Raw genomic sequence first — 19,832 nt, forward strand, 5'->3', positions numbered from 1 at the left:
ACCACAAAAAATTGACAAAAAATTTAAAAAATATTTTGTCCCAGGATTTTGATGCAGAATGGTGGCAAATCGATTCAGAAATCGTTTAAGGTACTCCGCTTGAGAATCGGATTATGATTGGGGAAGATATAGCTATCACCGTGAACCCTATAGGGGAAAACCTCATTTTCAAGGGATCCCATCACAAAAAATTGACAAAAAATCTAAAAAATATTTTGTCTCAGGATTTTAATGCAGAATCGTGGCAAATCGATCCAGAAATCGTTTAAGGTACTCCGCTTGAGAATCGGATTATGATTGGGGAAGATATAGCTATCACCGTGAACCCTATAGGGGAAAACCTCATTTTCAAGGGATCCCATCACAAAAAATTGACAAAAAATTTAAAAAATATTTTGTCCCAGGATTTTGATGCAGAATGGTGGCAAATCGATTCAGAAATCGTTTAAGGTACTCCGCTTGAGAATCGGATTATGATTGGGGAAGATATAGCTATCACCGTGAACCCTATAGGAGCAAACCCCATTTTCAAGGAATCCCATTACGAAAAATTGACAAAAAATCTAAAAAATATTTTGTCTCAGGATTTTAATGCAGAATCGTGGCAAATCGTTTAAGGTACTCCGCTTGAGAATCGGATGAGAATTGGGGAAGATATAGCAATCACAGTGGACCATATAGTGGAAAATCCCATGTGCAAGGGATCCCATCACCGACCTACCAAATTTCAAAGGGATCGGTCGACTGTATCCTATAGCTGCCATATAACTGAAAAATCGAAAAAAATATTTTATATTTGGTAAATATACGAACTTTAGTTTTTTTTAAAGAAGCTTGGGAAGTTTTTTCAAGTTCGTCTCCGTCCGAAGATAGTTTTCCTTTCTTGTTTTTGGTTAGAAAGCACAGCCATAGTAGAAACCTTTTCTCTATGTGCAACTAGAGTTCATTATGGGCGGCAGGCAGTCCTTCTGCGGGGAGTCTGTCCCTTCTCGCCACAATGGCCCTTTTTATCCCTTGCCCCAGGCTCTTTCGCGCAAAATTGTTTGAAACACGTCGCATGAATTTTTGAGGCTGTCTCTGCATTATTAAGTAATAATGTAACGAAAGCGGAAAGGACAATTAGAGGCCGGCACGTTTTTGTTGCAAGTTGGAGGAAAGCTCTGTTGCATCAACGGGGGAAAACTTACCGGAATTAAGTGGCAACGACGCCGTGCGGCATTATTTCCCTGCACGACTTGGGCATAGTATGTGTGAAGAAGATGGCGTGTCCGGGTATGTCCTGGAGTGTCCTGGCGAAACGCTCCCCGAGTGCTCGTTAAACTGGTGCTGGAGTCAGTGCTTAAACTGTTTTCCCATTCGCAATGACAGTTGAAACACTTTTTAATGTCCTTGTCCAGGACATAGATGCAATTGTGTCCTGTGTTCTGTCTGTGCGACAATTATTCGGCAACTTTTAAAACGTTTCATTGTCGCCACTGCTCCTGGGTGAGTAAGTGCACGTCCCTGTGATCCTGTCGGGTCTTTTGTGTAGCGTTTACAGCCACTCAAGTTGAAGGGAATGCTTGCTTGAATGCCTTGCGGTGCCATTGGTAATAATGTTTGTTTTAATGCTGCCAGTTCTGGTTGGCGAAATGCCAGCTCCCACACACATCGATGCCACCTCCGGGCCATCGGCACACGCTTTCGTCCTACGTCCTATTCCTGCGAGGAAATGGCAGTGCCATAAACTAGGGCTGCCTCTGCTCCTCGCAATTAAACGTGTTTTGATGTATTTTTAAATGGCCATCACTTTAAACGGTTGCTTTAAAATGGACCAAATTTAATTTCTGTCCAATCCCCCGGCTTTGAAGTTGATGCAATAAAGGCTGGGGCCTTTTTGCCAGTAGGCCTGCTCGCTCGCTTTTCTCTTTAATGAAAATCAAAATCCGCCCCTGCCCGGCACACCCACGCCCTCGCAGATACTCACAGACATTTACCGGCTTTCAGCCAGTTTAGTTTTTAGCGGAAATGCGCAACAGCAGTAGCCATGTAGCCGGTCGTCATAAAAAACAGCAGCGGGACCACAAGGAGCAGGAGCCGAGTCAGCAGCAGTAGGAGCAGCAGTAGTTGCGGGTAATGTCATAAAAAAAATCTGAAGAGGCGTGTGGGGCCGAGGGACCTGGGCTACAAAGTGCCAACACTGTTGCATAAATTTGTATAATCTGCTTGGGGCTGGAGTTGCGGACATTTAGATTGAGTTATAGGGCCTTAAATAACCAACACTTGCAACGCTGCAGAGTGGCAGAGTGGGCAGAATGGGAAAAAGTAAATGTATTTGAAAAAGCATTGCCTACTTTGGAGCGCCACTCTTCGGAGGATACGCCTCGGGGATACGGGGGCCAAAAAAAAGCAACGTTTCCATTAGTTAAACCAGACAGGTTTCCCAGACAACTTTGCTGTGCGTGGCATTTGTTAATTAGCCGTAATTTAGGTGGCTTGCCACATGGCCTAAATGCTGCTGCTCCTGGTCCTCCTAGGAGAGAGGCGACATTAAGGATTCACTTTGAGAGCTAAAGACTTTCGGATTCTGCTTCACCTTCACGATTTTTATTTTTTACGGATACATAGGCAAGCCAGAGCACATAAAAGTCAAACATAAAATATTTACAAAGGCACTGTGCAAAAACTGTAAAGATACGAACAAATATTTTATTAAGCACACATAATCTAAAATTGAAATTTATGCTATTTCCAGTGGGGCATAAAGGGGGCGGTGGAGGAAATCCAACCAACTTACAAGTTATCATCGTCGTGTGCGGCTTTTGCTTTCACTTTTCATGTAGCATTTCCTGTGGCCGGCGGGCAAATTCCCGGAATGGCCCAGCTGCTTAACTGACTGACAAGTAAGCGAAGTCTGCCTCCAAGTGCTGGCTGCCTCCTCAGCTGCCTCTGCCCCCCGCTCGCAGCGTGTCTCCCTTTGTGGCAAGATGCCTAACTGCCAGCCATTTCCCATCCATGTGAGCGTGAAGAGGGGCAGAAACCGCAGTGCCCCCGCCTCGGCCACGACCAGGCCCATTGGGGGGCACTCAGGCACTCTCCAAATCCCGGCTCGGTTGTCAGGACTCTGCCAACCTGGGAACAAGCTCCGCAACAAGCTGAATCCTTGCGGGAATATTAACCGCGTCAGTGTTGCCAAATATAGAATACGCGAAGCTCACCATATCTAATACCTGCTTTAAGCCACAAAAAGACTTGAGTTTCTTTAGATATTTTCCAGCTGTTGGCCGTATTTATTTGGCTAGAAAGTCTCCAGCTTGGCAGCAAACTTTAGTGTCTGCCAAGAGGCTCCTAAAAGCCTTGATAGGATACAAACTGTGGCTTTCCATGTGTGTTCCTTTTAAAGCCCCCACAAATACAAAATTTATTTACGGCTTAGAATACACATCGAAGAGAGTCGGATAGACGGAAAATAGGGTATCTGGAATTCGATCGGGCCAAGAGGCCAAAGTTTCTTATTTGCGATTCAATTTGCTTTGGGCCTCGTCCCGAGTCCTTGCTCCTTCTTGCCCGGCATATAAATTACCAAAAGGACGGCAACAGGCAGCCCTCTGCTGTCCGGGTGTCTGTCTGTTGGGGTTTCGGTCTGGCCGTCCTAGCCAATGTCAATTGTGGAGCTGATTCTTGGGCTTTGGGTTTCTCATGTTTATCTGGATGTCGTTAGCATGAACTGGGCCCCGAGTTCCGGGTTCATCAAGAACCTTTATTTTGCTTACTTTTGTTTTTATTTGGCTCGTTCTCGTTTTCGCGCTTGTTGTTTCTGTTATTTTCATTATTATTATGACATCAGAGGAAAGAACAATAACAAGGACGGGCATTATTATCCAGCAGGGGCATCTGTTGCTCGAAAGGGGTGCTCAGCCACCTTGGCAACCCGTTCAACTTGTTGGCCCGAAAGTCTTTAAAAAGTGCCTTAAAGTACCTGGAAAGAGCAATAAAATTGCGATTTGCCCGGTAATTGCTGCACAAATTTAATGAAATCTAGTCCCCTCCTCCGATCCCCAGCTTTCGGCAAAGTTTTGTAATAACGGAGAAAGTACTGGTGAAAGCGGCATTAATTTTGGAAAGCAATTTCCCCGACTTAAGCACTTTAGCCAGCGTCAATTATAAAAATGTTTATTTTCGCAAAATGTCAAGCCTGCCTAAAGGTCAACTTCATTTGTTATTCTTCAGTACAGTTACCAGCAAGATGTGTATTTCTCATCGAGTCTGCTGAGGTTTGAGCATAGAATTTACATTTTCAAAGGTGACAGATGGCACAGGTGTGTGTAGGAGCTGTTGTTAGCATGTTGTGGCATATCCATCTGCGGCTGATTTATGTTTTCGAAAAGCGGCAACTCAATAAACCAGAAACGCCTGGGCCAGCTGGCAGTGACAGAAAGCCACCAGCCAGGAACGACAAGTGACGAGTCGAGTACAAAGCACACAGCTTGCAGCCAATGTCAAAGGTCAGGAGGCAGCCTCACAAACACAAGGCCACATAACCGCAGATGCACACCCACCCACGCCAAAGCACCCACACATGTCACAACCAATTGCGAGTTGTGGAGGAGGGCACTTTGATCTCAACGTACTCGTTTGCGTCTTCATTAAAACGTCACCTTAATGTGACTCTCGGCAAGGAACCGAAAAACAAGCTAATTATGAGTGGCTGCCATTAAAAATAATCTGCCAAAGGAGCCACTATCTACCGTCCAATTAGGACTGCGCCATAAAATCCCCAAGAAACCGGTTAATTGGAAAAACTGGCGTGCTCCGTTCCAGTTAAAGTGCACTCTGGGAGCCACCAGGAGTGGCGTATTTATTTGATTTGTGGATTCTAAGGAGCTTGGGCTTCCACTCGATTTGCATTCGATGAAAGGTCAAGGAACAAAAGGCGAAAGGACCCTCCTCGTTATCAGGAATTCGCCCTGTCGTCTCTCTAATTAATTGTTCACTGCCCTGGCTCGGCCTTTGTGTGGCAAGAACTTTTCAAAGTCCCGTGACTCACAAAGGAGGAGCGAAAGGACTCGGCAAGGAGCTAATGAATGCCGCTCGGACGCAAACTTTGGCTTATGAATGCTCAGCTCAGTTAAGCAATTACTTCAACTTTTGCAATTACAACTCAATAAGTAGGTAATTACGACCCGGCCAAGCCTTTCGAAATGTGTTCTCCGCGCCGTGTTTATTTTACGGCCGTTTAATGAATGAATTATTACTCATACGACATGGTGGCCGGGCTATCTGCTAGCATCTGTTTTGGCCCCTCCGTCTAAATAAAAACATCAAAAACAAGGCCAGAAACTGCGAGGGCGAGTTGCGAGTTTGTTTAGTGGCTTTACGACCAAATCTGGCCACTTGCACACGTGTTGGCCGCTGGGAGATGAACTTGTGTGTGGTTGCGGCCAATTAAACGCTAATTTAAAATTCCAGAAAAACATCTCACGTTTATTTACTCTGGAAACTCTTGTCATGGTCAGCTTTGGGCAAACTTTGTTAGCCTTCTGCCTGGAAGGGAAAGGCCAGCGTAGTACCAACATCAGTTGATTTCATTTCGTCTCTGATTGGCTTGTGATCTAAAATGTGAATCAAATCAAATCCAATTGCGGGCAAAATAAATATTTGATATGTGCTTTCTTCGAAGGGTGAGGAATTATATTAGATATAATATTATTAGTTATACCATTGTTGTTTAAAACAATTTAGAACTTGTAAGCTTAATTAATTAGATAGGAATCTGTGCTAATATACCATCATTTATATTTATTATTTTAAAAATAACCTTCCATAATACTTCTATTTGAACTACAAACTGTTATCTTTAAAAGTGTTTTGTGGAAAAACGTTGTTCATTTTAGTTGCAAACAAAGGGGGTAATATAACATGGCATTATTTTGTTATCCAACATGACAGGGCTCCCCGCGACTCGGGCGACACGTGACTGGGGCCGCAGGGGGCCAGCCCCCGTCCAAGACCCTGCCACAACCACCTGCATGCCACATGGCAGCCCAACCCTAGCCCGCATTTAGCTGTCGGGTTATTATTTACTCGATTCGATTGTCGCCATTGTCGGCGGTAGATAGTGTCTCCGTTTCTGTTTCTGGTGTTGTTGTTCATTTCGCGCCTCAACAAGTATAATTTGTTGTCTTTGGCGAAAGGTAGCTCTTTGTTTTGTACTCCGGTCACGCTCATTTGTCCGACATGCATTTAATTTGCTGCTATCTGAGTTTTTAGATCGCCCCTCTACATTCTCGGCGACAAGTCGGACGTTCAAATATGCTTTTCCAGGACTCTGGGTTCTTTAAAGTTGAACTCTAAGCCTCGGGCAGCTAATTGGCACAATTAGGCTTAGTGTAGCGGCCTAGTTACCTCGTTCCTTGTTGGCCAGATCGTGGAAATGTTTGCACAACTCAAACAAATTGACATTATGATGGACTGGCTCTATTAGGGCTCAATTTAACTGCCATCCCCGTCGGCGGAACTCATTACAGGCCAGTTTAGAGCCCGGAACGATGAACTTTTCAGCTCGCCTCGGATATTTTCAATAAATTTTAAATGAACATCGCGTTTACTCCGTCAATATTTGACAGTCCTGATAGACTGATGTAACAACAGGCCCCGTCTAGTGGTCCTTTCAAAATAAACACAATTTCGATTTCAATTTATTAAATTACGGCTCCTGCTCTTGACCTTTGGCCCTTGTCCTTGCCCTGGCCAGCGGCAGTCCTCACATGCACGTTCTGGATGCAGAATTATTGGATTATTAATTTGGGAAACAAGTGTCCCCGGGGGGTCAGTCGTTAGCACCTCTTGAGAGGCGCATTCCTATCGCTCCGCGATAATTCCTACGTGCCATGCCATTTATGATCAATTAAATCCAATTCAGAACCTCTTTTAATTGAAATCGAGCGACAACTGACGGCAACTGCAGCCGCTCTTAATTGAATTCCCCAAAGTGGCAATCAATCTGGCGCCAGGACAGTGCAATTTTCTTGTTGAATTTCCGCCCGCACATCCTTTTGCATTTTCCTGGAAATTCCATTAAACGCCTGGCGAAAATCACATTTATAATTATTGGGAGCAGGAGGCAGAATTATTAATCGACTGACCAGCCGCAGGGGCTTAAATCTAATGGATGCGTGTCGCATTCAAACACCAGGAATGGTTGTTCCGTCTGGTTGTTCCGCTCTATTGGATTTTTCACAATACCCGGAGGCTTCCTTCTACCAATTTAAAATTTCAATTTGAAGTTTTCACTTTTTGGTATTCAGTTTTCAAGCTTTTAGTTCGGGTTTTCCATTTCCCGCAGTGTGGCAAAATGAATTCCGCACCCAGGTGACTTGGACGTTTTGCCTTGAATTTGAATTTAAAATTCAAAACCTCAAAAGCCACACGGCTGCGTCCCAATAATATGATATGCAGCAGCAACGTCATTCAAAAACTGGGAAAAAAAAGAACAGAAGTGGGTTGGCTGGGGCTCTCCTCCCGTTCTGCTCTTCAGCTGGGAGTGGCGTATCTAACCCACAAAAGGCACAAGTCTGCCAGAGTTGGCAATTGGGGTTTAATGGTTAGTCCCGCCCCAAATCCCCTTTCTGCGCCAGGGACCTGTGTACGCTCCTCATTGCTATGCAAATTGCTGTATTTTTCTTTAATTTTATTTTCAAGCAAAAGTTGGGACCCCAATCCACTGTGTCTGTGTGGGTTGGCCTCGTCCCTGCGTTGACTAAGTAATGCTATTATGTGTGCTTGACCATATGGGTATTTCGGGGGATAGGAGACAGGGGACCTTGGATTGGGGCGCTTGATATTCAGTGAGTTTGCGTGACGAGAAAATGGGAAACCAGGAGCCGGGCAGGTAATTGAGCCGCTTAGGACTGGAGCTGGGAAAGCAAGCTGGCAGGAGCACCGGAACCGGACCTATCCTACGGATTATTAGCCCGAGCTCTGTGGCATCAATCTGGGTGTCTGAGACTGAAACAGACACATCCAGTCTGTGAAGGTGGCGACTGTAATCGCCGGATTACAAGCTCATCTAACCCGATTGTCGAAGATAGGCTCTGAGCTGGGGATGTGATTTTTTTAGATGTTCCACTAACTGGCTCTAATCCTCGGAATCATTTCCACCGAACACTGACTTGTTGAGAGTATCAGTATCCCTATTTTGAATATATACCCACAATTGCACCTGTTGGCCACGCAAGTGCTTTGGCCAAGAAGCAGGCCAGACTGACCCGACCATGGCTTTGACCATGCCACTTATTGGCCTCTGTCTCGTTCTTGGCCCTCTCACTTGATAGTTTTGCAAAATCAATAGGCTCGCTACACGTCGCAGCTCGAGGGGATTAGATGCGGGTGCTGTGGGCCAACAATGGTGGCCAACAATGGTCGTTGCCATTGAAATCAAACGGCGGAAGTGGTTAGGGCACTGGCAATAGAATGAAATTAGCATTGAATGGCAGGGCGACCGAGAGGGTGGTTTGTGGGTCGATTCGGTATAGTTTCTATATAGTTTTGCGGCATTCATTGTTGGCCCTATGAGGGGAAATGAGGTCTTCGCTCACGCGACACACTAACATGTTTTCCGTTGCTGTTGCCATTTCTAACACATGAGTGTGGCAAAACGATATCCGTATCCGTCGCAAAAGCGTTCAATCGAATCGGAAATTGTTGTGGAAACGCTCTGGCATTCGTCGATTCGAGTCCTTTTCAGCGACGAAGCCAATTTGCGTGGCCAATTTTTCAAATTAGTCAGCCCAGCGATGACGCATGTCAAGTAATTGTCTTAATTGCCCTCCGATCGCATATGCAAAAATTTGATTGCAAATATGCAATTACTAAACTGGCACTACACGGAGTCTGCTTTCTAATATCTTTAATGGGTCCGCCGCACGAGCCAAAACGTGGCAATTTGCAAATTTCCACATGTAATGTGTGGGTACTGTGAGTTCAAAAACAGAACCAAGATGCAAGGTGTTCTGCAAGGTCCATAGGATATACCTTAGGGACGTATGGATGGTAGTGAAGGGCGTGCACTTCTTGTGGTCTTAGACTTAGCTCGACGGATGGGGGAGGTTCTTTTTCACGTATCCATACTACACATCATCAAAATAAATTAAGTGCACTAGCTCAAAAAAAAAATTCAAGAAGAAACCCGGATGATTTTACTTTATAATCAAATCCGAAAACAAGAAACAAATCCCCTAAAATACAAATAGCTTCAGAAGAGAGAGAGAGTGATTTCGATCAGTTGTAGGGTAATTAGATGTTTATTATACCCTAGTCTTAACCCACCCGACCTTGGCGAGATCTACGACGTTTGATTCGCCCCATATCACAATTCTATGTGATACCTATTGTGGTTCCAGCATAGCTATTTAGGGGTTCGGCGGCGGAACGGTTAGAGCCTTAAGCCCTCATGAAGTTCAAAATATTCAAATAAATAGTCTTATAAAATTGATTCATTTTACAAATTAGGGTTTTCTATTTAAATAAAATAATATCGCCTTAAAATCTATAACAATTCATTTCGTTCTCATTCGTGTTTAAATTTAGATATATATATATAAGAAAAGAATTAATATTATTGGATTAAGTTAAAGAGTTAAATTTAGCTACATTTTAGATTAAAAATTAAGAATTAATAAATTTGCGAGGATATATATATTCAAATTATTCAAGATTCATGGCTCATAAATTTAAGGTATAAATCAAAAGACTGAGTAATTTCTTTCAGTGGTATCCACTTACCAAAGTTCACCGCCGTTGAGCTCAAGGACAGGAATGCTATAGGTGTTTATAAAAATAATTAATAATAAATAATACAATAAATTTGCTTGGCCATGCTCGAATATTATCGCAAAGATCGTATTTCAATTAAATTCCAAATATTACTCTTTTAATTCATCGTGACTTATATATATATAAATTTATATTTATGTATATTAAAATAAACAAGAAAATGTAAACACTAATAAATTTGAATTTTTAACATTAAATTATTTGCAAAAGTATAACGCAAAATAAAAAGGTTCGAGAGAGATTTTCTTTCGTAAAAACTCCATAATATAAAATAATCAAAATATAAACTGCAAAGCTTTGAATATTTAAGCAGGCCAATATATATATAAAATTCACTGCTGCTGATACGACCGTAACCACATATTCGCTGGAGTTTTCTCTCCGTGTAGTCATCCAAAATTTCATGGAAATAATTCCATCCGATTTGATCGGAATTAATTCCGGTCGAATGTCGCTGAATTCCTTAATTAAACTAGACGATTACATAATGTCGTACTAGTCAATTATGTAACTCCTTGCTAGCCGATTGCATAACTCGGTACTAGCCGATTGCATAACTCGGTACTAGCCGCACTGGCACGTGGCACTGGGGAAAATAATACTTTAAAGAAACTGCACTGTACTAACTTAAAAACATACCTGGCTTAAAATCACTAAATCACTATTCACTGATATCCACAGCTAATCCCGCTGGGATTTAATAAATTCTTCCATAGATTTTGATTATAATAAAAACGAGTTTAAATATAGGCTTAATAATGCAGCCTTATCGCTACTACTACTTGTATGTCCTTTAAATGATAAGTTCCTAATATTTTTCCTGCCTCATTTACCAATTCATAATAAGAACGTCCTACTTTCTTCTTTACTTTGGCTTTTATAAAAAGAGGTGCTAACTTAGCGTTAAACTTCTTGCTGGCGTTGCTTTGCGCGAAATTGCGAGCAAAGACTTCATCACCGCTTTTGAATTCTATTGATCTACTTCTTAAGTTATAAACTTTGCTTGTAAAAGTGGCATTAAACAGCTGTAATGAAATTTATGATTACAAGGAGTAGTTGCCAACATCTCATTTAATGTCACAGGTTCGCAACAAATGGAACAAATAGTTTCCTGCTCTCCTACGCTTTCAGCTGGATTTTCTAAACTGTGTCTTACTGCCATTGTGAAATACTATATTATCTCTCCGATACACAAATGATCAAATAAAAAAAATATAGAATTATAAATATAATAATAAAAAATATCAAAAATCAACAAAAATCAAAATCAAAATCAATAAAAAAAAAAAAAAATTAAATCAAAATTAAGAAAACAAATTTAGTCCGCCACCAAAACTCCTATATAGCTCTTCGGGAATCCGAAGTGTGCTGGAACACTTAACTGATAAAATAAAATCTCTCTTTCTCTGATACTATTTGGGGATACCCTATTAAATTACTGACTCGTATACTTCCGATAAAATGTACATCCGGTTGGTCAAGAGCTAAAATTCCTCCAGCGTCTTGCAGTTCCTAACCAGGATTTATTATACGGACCTGATACGTCTGAAATTATAAAGCATGGTGAGGTCTGGTTATGCACAGCAGTCGCTCTGGTCGATCAGTCCAATCTGCTGAACTGCAATCGCAATTCCGAGAGACGAACCGCTTGTGGATTCCATTGCCCTCCAAGTTAAACAGACTTCATAGGTATTACGAGAAAAAAAATACTACTTCGATATATTAATGTCTGACGGGTCAAGATGCCAAAAAAAACTCTAACTTCTTGCAGTTCCACGAAAGACTAAAAAAAAAATAAAAGGAATCTGACTAGTTAATAACCTTCTAAAGCTAAAACTCTAATCAGGCCCCACGTTGGGCGCCAATTTTGTAATGTGTGGGTACTGTGAGTTCAAAAACAGAACCAAGATGCAAGGTGTTCTGCAAGGTCCATAGGATATACCTTAGGGACGTATGGATGGTAGTGAAGGGCGTGCACTTCTTGTGGTCTTAGACTTAGCTCGACGGATGGGGGAGGTTCTTTTTCACGTATCCATACTACACATCATCAAAATAAATTAAGTGCACTAGCTCAAAAAAAAAATTCAAGAAGAAACCCGGATGATTTTACTTTATAATCAAATCCGAAAACAAGAAACAAATCCCCTAAAATACAAATAGCTTCAGAAGAGAGAGAGAGTGATTTCGATCAGTTGTAGGGTAATTAGATGTTTATTATACCCTAGTCTTAACCCACCCGACCTTGGCGAGATCTACGACGTTTGATTCGCCCCATATCACAATTCTATGTGATACCTATTGTGGTTCCAGCATAGCTATTTAGGGGTTCGGCGGCGGAACGGTTAGAGCCTTAAGCCCTCATGAAGTTCAAAATATTCAAATAAATAGTCTTATAAAATTGATTCATTTTACAAATTAGGGTTTTCTATTTAAATAAAATAATATCGCCTTAAAATCTATAACAATTCATTTCGTTCTCATTCGTGTTTAAATTTAGATATATATATATAAGAAAAGAATTAATATTATTGGATTAAGTTAAAGAGTTAAATTTAGCTACATTTTAGATTAAAAATTAAGAATTAATAAATTTGCGAGGATATATATATTCAAATTATTCAAGATTCATGGCTCATAAATTTAAGGTATAAATCAAAAGACTGAGTAATTTCTTTCAGTGGTATCCACTTACCAAAGTTCACCGCCGTTGAGCTCAAGGACAGGAATGCTATAGGTGTTTATAAAAATAATTAATAATAAATAATACAATAAATTTGCTTGGCCATGCTCGAATATTATCGCAAAGATCGTATTTCAATTAAATTCCAAATATTACTCTTTTAATTCATCGTGACTTATATATATATAAATTTATATTTATGTATATTAAAATAAACAAGAAAATGTAAACACTAATAAATTTGAATTTTTAACATTAAATTATTTGCAAAAGTATAACGCAAAATAAAAAGGTTCGAGAGAGATTTTCTTTCGTAAAAACTCCATAATATAAAATAATCAAAATATAAACTGCAAAGCTTTGAATATTTAAGCAGGCCAATATATATATAAAATTCACTGCTGCTGATACGACCGTAACCACATATTCGCTGGAGTTTTCTCTCCGTGTAGTCATCCAAAATTTCATGGAAATAATTCCATCCGATTTGATCGGAATTAATTCCGGTCGAATGTCGCTGAATTCCTTAATTAAACTAGACGATTACATAATGTCGTACTAGTCAATTATGTAACTCCTTGCTAGCCGATTGCATAACTCGGTACTAGCCGATTGCATAACTCGGTACTAGCCGCACTGGCACGTGGCACTGGGGAAAATAATACTTTAAAGAAACTGCACTGTACTAACTTAAAAACATACCTGGCTTAAAATCACTAAATCACTATTCACTGATATCCACAGCTAATCCCGCTGGGATTTAATAAATTCTTCCATAGATTTTGATTATAATAAAAACGAGTTTAAATATAGGCTTAATAATGCAGCCTTATCGCTTAAGCGTATGCAAGTTAATGTCTAAGCTTCCCTATGCAAATCTAGCCCTAACTATGCTAGAATAAAAAGCTCTCAAAAGCTTTCACATAACTGATGCTGCACTATGTATTATCTCGATATGCAAAAACCAATAGATAAGATCGCGTGATATTTTTCGTTCACTTATCCAAGGTGACCGGAGAATATTAGATACAACACTTTAGCTTTTTAAAAATATCTTAATTTCTATGTTTTCTGTGATATGGATGCCCTGTTGGAAATCCACACACTACACACACTTCTCCCGTGAGACTCCTCCTCGCCAGGCAGGCACACTCCTCCAAGGACACCCTACGCCCCGAAGAAAACCCAAAGTTTCTGGCGTGCGCACGCAAGGGAAGCGAACAAGTTACCAAAAGTCAAGGGGCAAGGAGCAACTCTCACATCAAAGCCCTGATGAGTTGCAAACTGTGAATTACGAGGGCGATGATGAGAAGCCCCCTGCAAGGAGCAAGGGATAGGGAAGTGTAACCCAGTTAAGAATTTCCCTGGAAAGTCGTCGCTTTAATTCAATTTGCAGTTTGCGTTCGCATAATAAACTCAAGTGCAGGCGAATGCAAATGCCGCTTGCTTCTTGGCCGGATTTAATGAGCTTCGAAACTTAATTGTTATGGCCGAGCGGCATGGCACGACACGGAGGAGTCCTGCCTCCAGACCTGCTGCCCTCGAGTCCATCCTACGTGCTGCACATGGTGAGGCCATCGCCCACGCAAGAGGCGTAGGCCATCATGTGGGGAATGGTGTTCTGCTCGTACACCCCGGTGAACAGGTGCGACCAGGGACCCACGGCGTAGACCGGCACATCGTCTCCCCCGTGGGAATCGTTTCCCATGGGCACTCCCGAGGGATATTCCGAGTCACGGTCCTCCTTCACCACCGTGCTGGGATCCTTGCGCAGCTTCTCGTTCGTGTCGTAGAAGTGGGAGTAGCTGGGTCCGTTCGAGTAGCTCAGGATGGTGTAAGGCAGGCCATCCTCGCCAAGCTCCGGGGCCATGCCAAAGACATCCTCACCGCGGTACTGAAATGAAAGGAGGGTTAGTAAAGGATCAGTATCAGTAACACTTAAACCCAAAGGGTAGTAACATATAGAAATAATATGAGTTGGTAGTTTCCCTACATTCTTACGATTTATTGAGAAAAATATTTAGGTACTATTATTTTGTTAACACAGCGATGTAGGAGTGCTTTTGAGGCCCTAATCTGAAGATTGCTTTATCTCTAAGTATTCTCGTGTTTATCTGACGATTGAGTGCATTGGTGATTAGGGGGATATAAACTGGGTGGTCCTGCATATTTCCCAAACGTGGCCTATGAAGTGTCTACTTGAAAGTAAGAAGTACCACCGACTGATAAAAAAAACCTATTCGAGCTTGTTTGAAGAACAAGTCGTAAAATAATTACTGTTTTCTGAACTTTAGAGCTGGAAAAACCCTTAGATTATTTGGTAAAATTCCAAAGGAAAAAATACAGTCACTCACTGCGTATCCTGCGTAGGTGAACACGTGGGAATGATCCGCTGTGACCACTATCAGAGTGTCCTCCTCGCTGGTCAGCTCCTTGGCAGCGGCAATGGCATTGGAGAACTCGGCGGTCTCGTTCAGAGCCTGGCGAGCCTGATTGTAGTGGTGGGCGTGGTCAATACGACCGCCCTCAATGAACAGGAAGTATCCATTCTCACTCTGGCTCATGTACTCGATAGCCTTGCGGGTCATCTGCTCCAGGGTGGGCTGCTGGCTGTCGAAGCTGTTCTCCAGGCGGTACTTCAGATGGTCGTCGTGGAAGAGTCCCATGAGACGGTCCGTCTTGGTCATGTCCACGGCATTCAGCTCGTCCAGGTTGGATACATACGCGTTCTTGTCGCTCTGCGACTTGAACTCCTCGATGAGGTCGAGTCCGTCACTGCGTCCGGTGAAGTGCTTGCGTCCTCCTCCCATGATCACACGGAGCTTGCTGCCCACCTTGCCGCGGGAGAGCTGGTAGGCGATGTCCTTGTAGACGGTGTCCGATTGACAGCGATCGCCCATGTCCGAAGTGCCTTCCCAGTCACGCTCCGAGGTGTGGGCGTAGACACCGGCGGGCGAGGCGTGCGTCACACGGGTGGTGGTCACTAGACCCGCCCACTTGCCCGCATCCATCGCCCACTTTGCGATGGAGTCGACATGGTTGTTCTCGTCCATCATGGTGTTGCAGTCCGAGCGGGGCACCTGGCCGTTCACGCCGATGGTTCCCTGCTGGGCCTTCACTCCGCACAAATAGGCCGTGGCCGTGCAGGCCGAGTCCGGGACGATTTTGTTCACGGAGTAGGTCTTGGAGAATCCGGAGTAGGGGAAACCATCGAAGGAAAGCGACTTCTCCTCGCCTCCCAGGACATTCCGGGCGGATGAGGTAGTGGTCACACCCATGCCGTCGCCCAGGAACATAATCACGTTCTTGGCCTGCCGTTTGTTCTGCTCAGAAGCCAGTTTCTCCTGGACGAACTTCTTGCCCTGATCCTGCCAGTAGGCGTTAGTGTCCTCGCCCTCGATCACCCGCGACGTCCTGCCCTTGGGCTCCGGCAAATCCGGGTGCATCCTGTGCTCCCGGCACTGCTCGGGATTCGGACCGCACTCCGGTGCCGACCAACAGGAACCGGCCAGCACCAGGATAACGATGAGGATTGCGTTAAGACCGCGGAACATGTTGCTGAAGACTGACTTCACTTTCGAAATTCTGGGCGCTTTGTATCGGCGGTTCGGTGGGGTCTCGATTGGTTCGCGATAAGATACATCAAGTGGAGAGTTGTAAAATCGATTAAGTCTAAAGCTCCACTTAATCCGCCTAATCGGTTGGTGTTCCCCTAAAAAACAAACCTTTTGGATCAACAGAAATTAATATCAGGCAGGTTATCAGCCAGTACTCTTCATGAGTACTTGATTCTGAGGAGAATGAAAACACAATCATTAGGGCTGTATTTACATCGTTTTTATTTCCATATTTAAGTTCTAATAATCTCTGACTTCCTTAAGAGCTGCACATAGTGTGTCCATCGCCCAGGCAGGATGCGTAGGCCATGAGGTGGGGGATGGTGCTCTGCTCGTAGACACCCGTAAACAGATTGGACCAGGGACCCAGGGCAAAGACTGGTACATCGTCGCCGCCATGCGAGTCCATATCAATGGGCACTCCGGATGGGAACTCGTCGTCGTGCTCTCCCTTCACCACCGTGGTGGGATCCTTGCGCTCCTTGGTCACCGTATCGTAGAAGTTCTCGTAGCTGGGTCCGTTGGCATAGCTCAGAACCATGTAGGGATGACCGTCGTGTCCTGTCACAGGAGCCGCTCCGAAGATGTCCTCGCCACGGTACTAGAAACAAGAAAATACGTTAACTTGCCAAATTGGTTCAGCTTCTCCGAACTACTTACCCCGTATCCGGCGTATGTAAACACATGAGAGTGATCCGCGGTGACCACCAAAAGGGTGTCGTCCTCGCTGGTCAACTCCTGGGCGGCGGCAATGGCCTTGGAGAACTCAATGGTCTCGTTCAGGGCCATCCTCGCCTGGTTAATGTGGTGGGCCTGGTCGATGCGTCCGCCCTCGATGAACAGGAAGTATCCATTCTCGCTCTGGCTCATGTACTCGATGGCTTTGCGGGTCATCTGCTCCAAAGTGGGCTGCTGGCTGTCCTCGGTGGTCTCCATGCGATACTGCAGGTGATCCTCGTTGAAGAGCCCCAAGAGGCGGTCTGTCTCTGCCAGATTCACGGCATTCAGTTCATCCAGGGTCGTAACGTATGCATTCTTTGCGCTGCCCAACTGGAACTCCTCGATGAGGTCGAGGCCGTCGTTCCGCTTTCCCCAGGACGCTAGGCTGGCATCCACGAAGTGCTTGCGTCCACCGCCCATGATCACCTTCAGTTTGCTGCCCACCTCTCCGCGCGCCAGCTGGTAGGCAATGTCCCGGATGCCGGAGTCGGCTCCACAGTCGCCGGCAACCTCCGCGTCGTTTTCCCAGTCCCGTTCCGCGATGTGGGCGTAAACGCCGGAGGGCGAGGCGTGCGTCACACGGGTGGTGGTCACCAGACCAGCCCACTTGCCAGCATCCATCGCCCACTTGGCAATAGAGTCCACGTGGGTGCTTTCGTCCAGCATGACGGTGCAGTCGGTGCGTGGCACCTGTCCATTTACACCTATGGTGCCCTCCTGACCTTTCACTCCGCACAAGTAAGCCGTTGCCGTGCAGGCCGAGTCCGGAACGATCTTATCCACAGAGTAGGTCTTCGAGAGGCCCGAGTAGGGGAAGTTCTCGAAGGAGAGAGACTTCTCTTCGCCGCCCAGAAGGTTTCGCGAGGCCGAGGTGGTGGTCACGCCCATGCCGTCGCCCAGGAAAAGGATCACGTTCTTGGCCTGGCGCTTGTTGGGCTCGGAGGAGACCTTCTGCTGCACGAAATCAATGCCCTGCTGCCGCCAATAGGCATTGGTGTCCTCGCCCTCGACCACACGCATCTTCCGGCCGGATACCGGCTCCGGCTCTGGCAGATCCGGATGCATCTGGCGCTCGTGGCACTGTTCTGTACTGCGACCGCACTCCGGCGCCGACCAGCAGGAGCTGGCCAGCAAAAGGACAACGACGAGAGCTGCGTTTGGTCCGCGGGACATTTTGCTGAAGACTAACCGGACGGGGTATCTCTGCCACTTGGCCGTCACGGCCTATCGACTTAGATTCAATTCGATTTGGCAGCGATAAGATACGATAAGGCTAGACGTGTAGATTCCATAAATCTCATCCAATCTAATGCGCCATCCGATTCCCTTAGTCCGGCGCAGGCTTTTACTTTCCGTATTTACGATGGCCAGCGACAAATTTTATAGATTTATTGGCTTGGCTTTGGCCGCGAACTGCCGGGCACGTGAGCCCCGGACTTGTTGCCGAGATGCCCCGATACCCCCTACGCCATAGAGTTCCAATGAATTCCAATGAATTACGGAATTACGGAGTTACGGGAAAGGCAATGACCATCACGTAATCTGGCTGGAAAATCTGACGACGGCACGTGAATGGGTTACTGGTTAATGGAAAAGACGTCCGCGGAAGAGTCGCGGCGGGCACCGCATTTCACATTTATTTTGACCCATAAAATCCGGGTCATAAACAGGTGACGGTTTCGCCGGGCGGTTTTCCTCCGTTTTTAATATCCAGCTGAGAAATGCAAAGGCATTGAAATGGAAGAAAAGCAGCTGCCAGGCCAAGCCAACCACCACTCCGCAGAGCGAAAAAGGTTAAAGTTGAGTTGCCCAGCAAGGGGGCCGGGGGGCGAGGGGCGACTGTCGACCTTGGTTTGCACTTGGCCAAAGGAAAAGTGGCCAAATGAAAGCAGAGCTAAGAAATCGCCCGTGGCGCAAAATTGCAACTGTTGAATACACACAAATCTTAAAGTTCGCCCTTGTGCTTGGACACTTGAACTTATCGCTATCGCCAAATAAATAAATGTTTGCTAGTCTTTCGAGTCGAGTCACAGGCAAACAAATTGTCGATATTTACGACTAAAAATAGCAATTTCTTAGAAGCAATTATAAATTGAGTCACTCGGCATTAAAGTAGAAGTATTGACAGAAATCCAAGCCATAAATTCAAGATTAGTTTGTTGATAGAAATCAGTTGAAAGGTTTGGGTTTTACAGTCGCATTTCTAAATAGATACTCTAATAGATACGCATTTCTAATAGATAATAGATCCATCTAAATAGATACTCTGTCTGTGGTTTCCTTTTATCCAATGTATACTGTGCTGCGAATGCTATTTCGTTTACCCTCCTTACACATGAATAATGCGAATATTTATGTCGTTCACACACATACCGGGCGTATACGTAATTTTTTGTATTTACACAAGCCAAATGGAAGGGGACAGTGCTGCGCACTTAATGCTGCCTAATAAATTCGGAGCTCTGTTTCGAGTGTCAAGATTGTGGCCATTTAGCCAAGGCAAGAGCATTAATCAAAGTGCCCGAGGTTCTTGGCTTATGTGCACTCGATAACACTCTGCACCACACCTACCATTTCCCACCCAACACCTTACATCACATGCCACTTTACACTCCATTTATTGGCCTGGCTGAGAGCTAATCCCCTAATCCATTGCAGGAAAATCATCGAAATCCTTATTCTGGAAGAGAGCAGCTACGAGAAGGATGTCAGCTTCAAGGTGCACATCGGGGAACCCCGGCTGGCTCCAGGTAAGCTTTGATTCGAATGCACCAAAGTCTCCTGCTCCCAAAATACCCAAAGAGTCCTCACCCGAAACCCCAACACCCATCCACCTCCGCCCTGACAATGCTAACCGAATAATGATAGAAAGCCCAGCTAGAAGTGCACCAAAGATGGCACAAGTTTTTTGGACACCACGGACCACCACTATCACTGACCAGGCAGCAACCTCACCATCCACCATCCCTGTCCAACCTTCCATCCCCTCCAAAACTTTTCCT

General features: G+C 44.5%; 3 protein-coding genes across 9 annotated transcripts in view; 1 reads left to right on the forward strand and 2 right to left on the reverse strand.

The window, feature by feature from the left end:
- Positions 1–19,832, forward strand: part of Calx (sodium/calcium exchanger 3) — a 40,830-nt gene that overhangs the window by 15,024 nt on the left and 5,974 nt on the right. For all 7 annotated transcript variants that reach the window (XM_070280875.1, XM_017247782.3, XM_043212342.2 and 4 more), the window contains exon 3: positions 19,489–19,580. In XM_070280875.1, the coding sequence (XP_070136976.1) occupies positions 19,489–19,580 (92 nt within the window). The remainder of the gene's footprint in view (positions 1–19,488; positions 19,581–19,832) is intronic.
- LOC108129637 (alkaline phosphatase-like) lies at positions 13,896–16,069 on the reverse strand. The gene is made up of 2 exons (XM_017247791.3): positions 14,848–16,069; positions 13,896–14,387 (listed from the first exon to the last, which is right to left on the reverse strand). Exons 1-2 carry the CDS (start codon positions 16,045–16,047, stop codon positions 14,046–14,048), a joined length of 1,542 nt encoding a protein of 513 aa, XP_017103280.2. The 5' UTR covers positions 16,048–16,069; the 3' UTR covers positions 13,896–14,045.
- On the reverse strand, positions 16,345–18,025 carry LOC108129636 (membrane-bound alkaline phosphatase-like). Its single transcript, XM_017247790.3, has 2 exons — positions 16,771–18,025; positions 16,345–16,711 (listed from the first exon to the last, which is right to left on the reverse strand). The coding sequence occupies exons 1-2, from the start codon at positions 18,001–18,003 to the stop codon at positions 16,370–16,372; spliced, it is 1,575 nt and encodes a 524-aa protein (XP_017103279.2). The 5' UTR covers positions 18,004–18,025; the 3' UTR covers positions 16,345–16,369.

This window comes from Drosophila bipectinata, chromosome 3R (genome assembly GCF_030179905.1).
Source record: "Drosophila bipectinata strain 14024-0381.07 chromosome 3R, DbipHiC1v2, whole genome shotgun sequence".
NCBI lineage: Eukaryota > Metazoa > Arthropoda > Insecta > Diptera > Drosophilidae > Drosophila > Drosophila bipectinata.

Bases quoted from the DNA above. Each gene is read 5' to 3' on its own strand.
- LOC108129637 (XM_017247791.3), bottom strand. From the start codon at position 16,047: ATGTTCCGCGGTCTTAACGCAATCCTCATCGTTATCCTGGTGCTGGCC. The intron at 14,388-14,847 runs GTGAGTGACTGT...CTTTCATTTCAG, and splicing joins TCACCTACGCAGGATACGCA to TACCGCGGTGAGGATGTCTT.
- LOC108129636 (XM_017247790.3), bottom strand. From the start codon at position 18,003: ATGTCCCGCGGACCAAACGCAGCTCTCGTCGTTGTCCTTTTGCTGGCC. The intron at 16,712-16,770 runs GTAAGTAGTTCG...TCTTGTTTCTAG, and splicing joins TTACATACGCCGGATACGGG to TACCGTGGCGAGGACATCTT.